Source organism: Egretta garzetta, unplaced genomic scaffold (genome assembly GCF_000687185.1).
Source record: "Egretta garzetta isolate BGI_Z169 unplaced genomic scaffold, ASM68718v1 scaffold706, whole genome shotgun sequence".
Classification (NCBI taxonomy): Eukaryota; Metazoa; Chordata; class Aves; order Pelecaniformes; family Ardeidae; genus Egretta; species Egretta garzetta.
In genome coordinates, this window is record NW_009260015.1 from 73749 (window position 1) to 85775 (window position 12027).

At 37.3% G+C, this 12027-nt stretch overlaps 1 protein-coding gene across 1 annotated transcript in view; it reads right to left on the bottom strand.

The window, feature by feature from the left end:
- Nucleotides 1-4457: 4457 nt before the first annotated feature.
- The window catches only part of DR1 (down-regulator of transcription 1), a 12969-nt gene continuing 5399 nt past the window's right edge, over nt 4458-12027 (bottom strand). Inside the window, 2 exon segments of the mRNA XM_009640608.2 lie at nt 4458-7407; nt 10658-10850. Of these exon segments, the coding sequence (XP_009638903.1) occupies nt 7290-7407; nt 10658-10850 (311 nt within the window). The 3' untranslated portion in view covers nt 4458-7289.

Sequence of the window (12027 nt, forward strand, 5' to 3'; positions counted from 1 at the left end):
TCCAGCTGATGCCCATTTCCTGACCGTGACAGCCGCCTGCTGGCAAGCAAAAGAACAAGCAGTATAACGTAATACCAACCTGCTTTCTGCTGTAATCAATCAGATCCTGTTTCGCCGAACAAGGTATGAGTTACATTAATTTGAAACTGAGCCGGCCAGCGATCCCTTGATTGCCCTACCTTCCACACCACTGCAGGTCTTGACTTCGCTCCTTTGAAGGATTTCATTTCTGTGGTTTCATTTCAGGTGTCCCTCCCTTCTTATTTTAAATCGGTGCTGGTTCCTCCTTTTCTCACGAGAAAGTTGGTGTCCACGTTGCACAATACCGCATTTAATTGGGGCGTGAAAAAACTGTCAGAGGATCACAGTCTGGAAGGAAACTCAAGAGTAATTCACATGTCCAAGAAAACTCTCTCCCTCCCACTATTAATCACTTTAAAGGACCAGGAATCTGTAAATAAATCAATAACGGGAATGAGAACAGAGCGTGCTGCGCATAGAATAGATATCCCACTAAGCAAATCAATTACCTCTCCACGTCTCCCTCTCGCATTAATAGACAGCTACAACTCTGTTTATCATTCTTATTTGCCCCAAAGGAGATTCCGAGCAGGGACTAACTGCAGAAATTTTTAAGTAATCACAAAGAAACAAAACCAAAAATAAAGAAATTGCTTGTTTGGGAAGGAATTTATTTTTGTGACATCACATTTTTGGAGCTCTATTTAACTGAATTTGAAGACCAATGCCTGCTCTTTGGACTGAAAAGGCAGATCAGATCCAACAGGTAGCCCAGTGAATCCCAGTAAGAGTCTGGCCCCCCAGCCCCCCTTTGTCTTTCCATATTCTTTCCTTTGAGACACGGCCAGATGCAAAGGGAAGAATATACAGAGTTTCTTAAAACTGTTCTTTTCCCGCCCTAACACACCCATCTTCCAGTAGCCAGGGTTCTTCCTTTTGGATTTACCACTACCTTGGGTACTCTCCATATATCCAGATCTCCTCAGCTGATAAATTTTTGAAAATGAAATACCCAAAACGTAAGGGTCCGGTTGTGTTGCTACTACCTTTGTGTCTTTAATAGCCAGTCAACAAAAAGAAGTTATCCTTCACTATTTCCTATGACCTTTTTTCACACTAAAAAAATGCATCATTTTCAGCACCAAGTAAAAAAAATTGACTGAACTTGAGGACTAATCTGCCCCTCTGGGTTGGAACATACACACCACCAAGGCAGGTTACAAAAATATATCCAGATGCAGATACATAGGAAAAACCTATTTCAGCATTCAGAAGCTTTATTCTGCATTCATAAAGGAGAAACTTTTAAAATACGCTATTATAACACAGTCGGTACTAGAGATTTCATTTTAGGGCAACGTCCAGCTCTCAATCCCTTTTTCACATCATTAAAGCAAAAACCACAGTTAAAGCCATCAATGAAACGCTCTCTCCCTCCAGGCTTGTCTGCTACTGTAGTTCTTCCCACAGGACTCTGCAATTCCTGCCCTAGATCCTTTTCATCTATGAAGGGAAGCCAGTTCATCATTTTCCTGAGAGAAAAGTTTGAGGGGCGATTTTTGTCTCAGAACATCAACTGACACTTTAAAAATAGGTAAAATAACATTTTTTCCACGTTTTGGAAAAGCTAACTCACTAACAGCAGTGACAGACAGTTCAGCCCTGTGTTTTCATATCCCGCAGACAGAATCTCTTTCACATTCAGCCAAAAATCACCCCCTTCATTTTAATGATACAATATATTGCAATAAACTAATTCCATTTGTTTATAACGCTTCAGTTTTGTTTACTTTTTATTCCAAATCGTATTTTTAAAAACAATTTTGTAAGCATCTTAAAAACTGTTAAGGTTTCTGTAGAAATTAAAACAAGATTGTTTCCATGGGCTTCATGTTTCCAAACATTAGAACATATTGAAAACAAGAAAAGAACTCATAATTTAAGGGTAATGAGTTTAGCTGTATACAACTCACCCAGCGATCCCAGACAATTAAATTACCATAGGCATAGAATACATTACACCATCAGAGAATGTGGAAGATGTATGTAAGTGTATATTTAAGAGGCAACTGTCTTTATTTAAAAGTTTTGAATTTTACCTGCCTGAAAAGTGATTTTAGAAGTGAGGTCTCCTTTACTGCAGGATGGGATGGTGAAGACTTTCAGATTTTTTGCGTTACTAACACTGCCACTGCCCTGATAAATTTAGTTCTCTCCCATGGGTTACGCTGCTGCCTGAGAAAACAAATCCGTACCTGAAACAAAAAGGATGTTGAATTTGATTTCTAATTCAGCTGTGGTTTTTCACTCTGCAGGTGACAGAATGAAACTTGAACACAAACATTAATGAAACCAAGTCCTGGCCCATAACCAGCAATCCCAAACACTGTGCTATTACAAATAAACGCTTTCATCTCAGACGATGATTTTTATAACAAGTCTGTCTGTCTTCCCAATTACTTGCTCTCTCGATGAGTCACCCTTCCATGAAGTCTGACATGAAGATAACATCTTTCTCCTCCATGTAGCGCAACACCTTTTAGTTCTGTAGCATGTGAAAGCGTTAACTTCAAAGCACGGCGTGGACCATTCAAACACCAACATTATTACGCTGGGCAGTGTCCCATTGCCTACACCTAATTAATGCTTGTACAACGCTTTGAAGACATTAAAGTTTATGATTACTGACCAGTAACTGTATTGAACTAAAACCAAAACTGGACTAATTCCTACTGACATGAGCATGGAAATGGTTCAAAGTTATGCCAAGCAATACCACTACTCCAACAACATCAGTTATCCTAGGTAGGGGCTGAGAGGGAAGGGGAGAAACCAAATCCAGACCTTGCTATGGCAAGATTCTTCTGCCTTTGATGCAAATAAAAAGAGCTCAGTGCCTCTAGTTTAATACCCATGACTGACTTGGAAACAAGAAAAAAAAAAAAAAAAAATCTCTAAAGTATTACGAAAAGTAACACCATGAACATTCAGCCTTAAAATTAAATGTAATCTTTACATAATTTACTATGCCTCTTAGAAATCTTCACCCCAGATACGTAAAGCGTAGTAGCTCTTCACATTTAAAACTTGGGGGAAAAGGATACAGGCTCTAGCAAGTAGTGTCAATCCTTACTGGAACATTTGGTTCAGGCTGTGGGATAGTAGTCTTCACGTTGTGTTCCTGTAGTTGACGTGACAATAAATCACGGCCATGAAAAATTAAAATCAAATGTCCCCTTCCCCAACATATGCAGGAGCATCATCTGCTACATATTCCTACCCGAGGTTATTCAAGTTTATGCTAGACTCATCCATGCAGCAAAACTCACGCTTTTAGGATTTATGAACGATTGATGTATGGGATTTGGCATATCCAATTGTATTGACTGTCTGATCACTTTGCTGCAAAGCCTCCACTCCCCAGGTGTTGGCTCGGTTGCGTTATAGCACAGTACCACGGAAAAGAACAGCCTCCGGTTCAAGCATTCACAGGATCTGTTCCTTCCCAGGAACGCACAGCTCTAGCGTACTTGTTGTCTTGCATACCCAAGAACTGGGATAACTACTTCCCATGTCATTATTAAATTCTCAAAATTACTCATTTCTGTAGCTAAGCTAGCACGGAACCAAAAAGAAAAACTACTCATTTCAATCAGGAAAAAAAATAAAATACTCAAACTAAGCACAAATATCTTTTGAAGAGGAACCTATAATTCTCCATTGCCAGCAAACCTTAACTGGCCTACGCTAAGCTTCACTTTTCATCCCTGAGTTACACCCGGCATACTCTAGTCACAGACAGCATGTTCACCGAGTAGACTTTTAGCAAGTCCAAGGGATCAAAGAGCTCAACTGTCTAATTTATCTGTAAGCAAAATCCATCTTAACAGTGGCCAGGATCCCACTGATGTGCTCCTACTGTGTAAGCTGCAAGTAAAACTTTTCCATCTTGGATTAATAGTGTAATACCGAAAGTAGGTTTGACCACAGCATTCTTAACCTTTCGTATCGCGCTCCTCCTTCCACATTGTTTTGTGCATGGTTTACACAAGACCGCGATCCAACACTGGGAGACTAACACGAGGCATACAATTCAGAGTAAGGGTTTTGCTGTTCCACAACGATTTTAAAGTCACTTCACGCCCTCCACTTCAAAGTTATGGAAAGATCAGGACAGGCGATATTACAGAGAGTCCTCTGTAATGGAGGTACTTTTTACAAAATCCGAAGAGCACCATTTATAATTGTGGCTTTCGGAGACTTTTTCCATTCTTGCAGAAATTCCTTTCCAATGTTTCAATACCAAACTCAACTAGCCACATTTAAGTAGTGAAATTCAAATACCTTTTTAAGTATATGATGTCTGGAATCCTTAAGACGCTTCCTTTAAAAGCACCTCCGTGTAGTAAATACAACTATATTCATTATCCACAACGTCATGCAGACACACACTTTATTAAAGTAACAGAAAAGAGAGATTTCGCAAGAAAGTCACTTAGTGAAAGCACTCTTGAAACAGACTGTCAGAATAATTATGGAAAACCCACAGATAGTCAACTCAATATTTAAGAAACAGACACATCCTCACATACATGATTCTTCTGAGACAAAGTAACAACACAGTTCACTAACCAAACTTTACACTGTATGTTATCTGCTGTACCAAAAAAAAAAAAAAAAAAATAAATCAGTGGTACCACAAAGTCAGAAATCCCTTGTCTTCACCGAACAGCTAGCACATGGAAGCACAACAGGAAAGTAATACAAAATTCTTAAATTTGTTGAAAGATCAGTGAAGATTCTTCCCCTGCAACTGCCAGAGTTTACTTTTCATGCTTGAGGTGGAATGGCTGAATAAGTAGTCTCTAAACAAGACTTGTCTACATGAAATTAGTTCAACGGGAGGCTGATGTATATTCTTATTTCCCCAGCCTCTGCCTGCGGTCTTCCACTTTGTTAAACTGAAAGTATTTCTGTAGGTTATACCTGATCTACAGGGGTTTTGTCCAACTTTTCAAGTTAAGGTCAGGTTGTAAAAATGCACATACACAAAATGCAGTTCCCAAGAGGAAAGAGAGCAGGTCAAGCCCAGAAATATCGTTTGCAAGCATTAACAACCCCAGTGAACAGCAATGCCATCCAACAGCACTCAGGTTGCAAAGACTTTGGTCACAAGAAGTGTTCAGTGGGTCAAAATAACAGCAGAGTTTAAGTAGTCTTAACTTTTTTTTTCCTTTATAAATGCAATGAAGACAGACTATTCATTAAATATAAAAGCAATTTTATAAAAACACATCAGAATTTTATTGCTTGAAGAATACAGCATATGAAAAAGCACAAGAATGTCCAAAAGAAAGGTCACAAGGATCCAAACATATTACACCATACATACCAGATGCAGTAAAATGTTAACCTGAATTCTGCATCAGAAAAGAAAGGTGTGAAAATATACCTAGTATTATTTAAAAGGAAAAGACTTGTTTAAAATAGAAAGTGTGAAGGTGTTACAGTACAAATTAGAAAAGCCAACACTGCACATTAACATTGTATCACTAGACTAGATTTTTCTACCTTTGGTACTTAAACCCTTACAGAAAACCACTTCTTCCATCAAACCTCGCCTAACATAGTATCCATGAAAGGTTTTTTGTTTCGTTTTTCCTCTTTTAAAGATTCTAACAAACACTTTTCTGAGTTTTCACGGTGTTAATGCATTTAAGGAAGTGTTCACATTTATTCAATATATCTCAAATTTAAATCAAAAGTCACTACGTGACCGAGATCTGAATATATGCCGATTGTACCTTGTTCAGATCTTTACTGTAAAAACGGGCACGCCCTTTTCTGTTTGCATCCTTAGGTCAACAGGCTGCTGCAGCCCTCCTCAAGAACTGGAACTAGAGCAGCTTGCTGAGGACATAAGTTAATAAAACAATCCATGCTGTTAGAGAGCTATCGGATCATCTACAGCAGCATGCGAGTGGCTTTTCTAGTCTGCTCAGATTAGTGTACCAGAAGATATGCCAGTATTACTTCAAGTAACACATTAAAACTCAGCAATGGACACTACTGTGCTTTATTTCAACACAAAGAACAGCTGCTCATCCATTAATCAACAGAATTTTCAAATCAACTATCAAAAGGACTACTACATCATTTCTGTTCCATGTATTGCTGATCACTCTTGGGGAATAGTTTTATCAAAAACCTGGCCTTACCTAGGAACCAATTTGAATGACGAAGATGTTATCTTTCAACAAGGTATCTTACTAATCCAGTGGCAATCTAGTCTGGAGAATGTTAGCATTATGCTGACAACAATGACTAATCAAGGTTAAATAAATTCCCTCTTTTATGGTAAGCATGCTCTTCGCTTCAGCTTTTGCCTCCATAGGCTTGAATATTGAATCATTCCCAGTTACGTCAGTGGAACTAGAACAATTCTGTTTCATCAAGTTCCAGCTTTATATTTCAACAATATGAATAGATCTGGACTACGAAATACCATCAACAACAGTTAACATTAAACTGGAGTGAAATAATAGAAGAGTTAGTTCTTCAAACCAGGCAGTCTTTGAAGTGAAATACTCGGTTAGGACTGTCAAAGGATGCCATAATAAAACCACGGGTTTATTTTTTTCCACCCCTATACAAAAAAAATGACTGAATTTGTACAACTCCTATTAAACATACCTCTTCCTAGCTTGGTGAAAATGTATCATTTTCAAATTTTAACAAGTGTGGTATTTGAGCATATATAATATTTATTGCCATATACATCCTCATTTTAAAAAGAACTAAGAATTCAGACTCTACTATGCTGAACTCCCGCTTTTTTCCCATTAACAGATTATGTCTACTGTACCACTCCCCCAAAAAACAATTAAAAATTCTAAGTAAGATTTTATAGTTTAGTTAAAAGGGAAGAAATGCAAATGTGGATTTAGAGCTTTTTGTATAAATCTCACTATATTTTATAAACTTATTGTTTATTGTAACACTGTTTATTGATCAAATAAATGACGCACTGCTATCTAAAATTTCCATATACACCATTAAAAATCCAAAGTTGATATGATACTGAACCTTAAATCTTCAAGAGTTCAAAAAAAGACAGTTTATACATGTACAGCACACAACAGCAGACACCCCTAGAATACCAATTGCCAGTCCATGATGCATACAAACTTACAGGTAAGCATTCATTTCACTGTTTTCATTGTGCAGGAAAAATATTTCTTAGTAAAGACAAACTCAGCTGGTGAATTTCAGATATCATCTTCATCATCTTCATCCTGAGAGGATCCTGCCTGATTGGATGCACTGGCTGAGGCAGCAGCAAGCTGTGCCTGCAAACATGGATTTAATTGTTAAGGCCACACATAGCTTGTGAAGAATCTCTACAGCACCTTATCTTTAAAAGCAGTTTTATCTGCAGCCACAGATTCCTTTTGGATGATTTTTCTTATTTGCACATATAAAACCACACCTAGAAGTACCTTAATTATTTGTACCAAGATGTTGAGCTATATTCTCTCATCCTCTGAAGAGGCCACCACTTGGAGGATTCAGTTACAAAACCAAGTACACTAGCTCCTGCCTCTTAAGTTCCACTGTGAGGATTGTGCTGAATCAGTTCCTAATGGAAAACTTAAGTGAGGCAAAGCAATGGAAATTTTAGGCTTCAATTTCAAGTGATCTTAACACTTAATCACAGTTCTGAGATGAGAACAGCTCTACTTTGTTGATTACAAATACTAGACCTTACCATTATGGAATCATCCAATTGTACCACAAAGACACACGCTATTATAAAAACATAAAGCAAGCCATTATCTTACTTTGCTATGCAATCTTTGGAAAACTGAGCTATGGAAGGTCATCTCAAATTTGGGTATGCAGATTGAGGCTGGCTTTTCTACAGGAAGGTACAGTCCTTTATTGAAAGGTACGAGACGTTCTAACAAAACATTTCAAATAGTTCAGCTGGTGACTCTCATTCTTCTATCCAGAGTTTTCACTCGTTTTCCAGCAACTACTCTTGATTTCAACAGTATCCTAGTCAACTGTGTTAAACTTCAATTTTTATTTTGAGTGAGCGTTAGGAAAAAGTTCTTAAAATTAAAAATCTTCAGTTGTCTTCACTCTTCTACTTTTGCAAGTCATCACTAAGAATGTAACAATTTCCCTTCTAATCCCATTGCACTCACTGAATTTTCCTATTTTTTTTCCAAAGCATCAACAAGTTTTACAGTTTTGCAAACTTCAAGATGCCAAAACATGATGCTTTGGAAAACAATCAAAACCAGCTTATCTACTTAGCGAAGTGAAAAAATGGGAGTCTTCCATTATCATAAGAAGCGTCACCCTCTTCTAGCATTAAAAGAAAATACTTTAAGAGGTAGAAATCTCTTCTCAGTGAAGACTTTTTCAGTATTTCAAACTGCAAGCGGTAGCGAGGTTAGAAGGGTTGGAAAACAATTTAAGACGTTGTCAAGTTTTAAATGAAGGAAGACAGCAGCATCTGTACACATATGAGAGGCATAAATATTTATCATGCCGAAGGTAACAATAGGGCTCCCTACTGACCCCGCTACAACTGAGTTTACTGTACACTCAACGAGGCGATGCACATGCATGCACCAGAAATCAAGAGGCTCAGCACTTCACACTGGATGGATGTTTTGTCAGTGCCTACCCTCACTGCTATATTTATAATTATATCACTTAGCCGTTTAAAAAATGGAGGGGGGGGAAAAAAAAATTCCACTAAGTTGTATTGACTAAGAAGCTTTATAACCATCTGGTAAACTTAACTCGTTCACTGCACAGATGAACTTTAGCGAGGAAGCCTCAAAAAACCCTCAAATCTGTCAAGGCCCTTGTCTTGCACAAAAATTTATACACATGCATGAGCGCCAGGATAAGCCATTCCACTGACTCCAAATATTTACAGTCATCCAAGCTATAGGCATCAAACATTCCTAAGATTAACAGGCAAGTATTTTAAAACTAGAGCAAGAAGTCAGCATTAGTGTCATGCTCCAGAATATTAACAGGATTAGCACAAATAAACGAACATGCACTTGCGTAACTATTTTAAAGAATAATTACAGTGCCTCCAACAGTGTATCACAACTAGTGTTTTGGAAAAATGAGACTGCCATCTTTGAATCTAAGCAAAGATTTTCCATATTACCAAAGACTTTAAAAAAAAAAAAAAATCATTCATACAATCTTCTCAAACTCACATGCATTGCCTTAATTTAGGCATTAAGGCACAGTATTACAGAATTAGAAAAGAACATACCTCAAGGGGTCATTCCTTAGATAAAGTGTGGCTTACACAGGGATGGCCATAATTTCAGCATTTTTATTTTTTAGCCGTTACTCAGGAGCTAGTACTCCCTTAACATACCTTATTTGCTGCTTTTTTATTTTACATACCATGCTAAGTTATTTGAACAAAATGGTAAGTAAAAAACAGGTATCAAACTGACTATTACTTGTAAATCTCACCCTTAACCCAGAAGCAGCCATATTGGTCTTTCTAATACTAGTACAGTCAAACAAATTCACGCATGCCTAACTCTTACCACAACTAGTTCACTGCATGCTGACAATAGCTACGTGGCATGCTGAAATTTTAAATGCCTTAAAATTCATCATGCAATTAAGGTTAAAATAGTTGGCATGTTGTAATATGAAAACCAACAGTTATTAATTGTTTTGGCAAGATACAAGTAGAGCAAAGGGGAGTGAAGGTCACAGTAATCAGACATGATAACACATAATGGAATAAACTTTTTGACCAGATGAAATTAAAGTAAGAAAACTGAGAAAGTAAGACTGGGGTAAGAGGAAAGAGAAAACCAAGGTAATTCTCACATCACTTAGTTTAGAGAATGGCCTTCTTGTCAAGCTAAGAGCATAGTAGAGAGGAGAGGAAGATGGTGTAGAAAAATAAAATTGGCTTTTAGTCATTTAAACTTGGGGATGTTCATAAACTATCTGGGAAAGCTGGGAGGGAAAAAGGCTAGGATGAAGGAGAATATGTGTGTGTGTGCATGCGTGCGCACAGTATTTGCAGGCAAGTGCTTTTCCTATGCCTGAATTGCCTCTTTAAAAATTTATGCATGAATTCACTCAATTAGAGTCTTGCCAAGAGTAAAGGAAGATGAGAAAGGGCAAATTAGAAATTTTGAACAGTTAATGTTTCTTTCAAAGCCTAATGAAATAACATTTGTGCACTGATGGCCAGAAACAGAAGAGCTATTTTCACTTTGTAATGCATCAAAACTGGTGATTTCCTAGAAAACCAGCTGTCATTCTTTTATTTCCTCAGCCAAATAATCCTTAATGTATTCTCTACAATAGAATGGAAATACCTAAGTAGCAGCAAAAACCCATGCTTTTTAAACCTAGAGTATAAAATCTGTTTGTGTACAAAGTCCTATATGTCAAATCACAGAAGTAACAAGTAGCAGCATCTTGTTTGTTGACTTGACTTTCCCCAATTCAAACAGGCCAAGGCCAACAGCATCTTAGATGCCACAGCAATTCACACACAGAAGATACTCCTTAAGGTGTGCATGTGTTTTTGTGGCACTAGATCTGAAGCATTAATTATTCCAACCTCATCAGTACAAGTATTGCTTCACTTACTTTTGCAAATAATTCCTGTTGCTGCCTTAGAAGCTCTTCTTCTGGAATACCGAGGTTCTCCAAGCGTGAACTGGCCTTTCTTCTCTTTAGTGCTACTGTTTTGCATTCTTGTAAGACTTCTTTTACTTCACTGATATAGGAGCCAAACCCCAAACTTTCTAGTGCTAGAAAGAAAGAAAGAAAACACATTGTTCATTTTTACAAACCTTCTGATAATAGATATCATATTGTTTAAATAAAAGATCTTAAACAAAAGTAGTAAAAAGTTTGGTCACTTTTCTATCATCTGGTAACGAAAATCTGTGTTTGGAAGAAGATCTGACAGCTAGTTTCCCCATCTCTTCTCCTATGTCATTTAGGAGTGCGTGTTTTCAGACTAGAGAAATTAAGGTTAGTCAAGTACAAGCAAAGAAGTTTGCACTTGGGGAGGATTCAGGGTTTTCAGATACATTTTGCTAAAGATAGGAATTATTCTTCGAAAGACCTCTTTCTCCCATCTTCTACATATCAGAATCAAGCAGAATTTATACAACTAAGTCACCCTTCCTATCTGAATTGTTAACTTTTAATATCTCAGGGATTCTAGCTTTCCAGGTTTGTTACAAGACTTCAGTAGAAGGTAAATTAGCAACCTATAATAGAATAAAAACAATACATGTAAAATGATCACAGATCCTTCATTAAGACAGGAATAATTAATTATTACCTTAGACCTGTGAATTTTAGCTTTTGTCTTTTAATATCTAAATTCATATTTCAAGTGCTAAGAAGCTAAAATGTGTAGTTCACACATAGTTATATCAAACTATGTAGGAGCTCTTTATTGTTTTATTTTCTCCACAGAAACCCTTTTATCTATCTCCACATGAAAATGCATTCAGAAACTAAAATCCTGCGCTTTGCCCAAAGAAATGCAGCTGTATTCTGCAACAACAAGTTTCTTTAAAGAATGCAAAAGTAACAGGAAGGATTATAAAAACCCAGGTAGAACACGTGGCAAAAGGCACGCTCTGTTTCCTGATTCACCGTTGACTATGATATGCCTCCACACATCCACACGCCCCAAAGTGAAACCTATTATAGAATATGCTAGAAATATTACATAAACACCAATTATACCAGAAACACGTCTCGGTTTAATAAAACACCTGGTTCATTTCCAGTATTTACACAAATCAGAGTTTTCTTTAGGGAATGCCAGCTGGTTTAACCTTTATCTTACTTGAATTCAACCTTATGTCACAAGCTATTCAAGAAACAGCACTAAAATAAACTGCACAACAGCAATCAGCAGCTTGTTCTGAACAAGCCGTTAGCTACACTAACTCAGACCGTATTCTA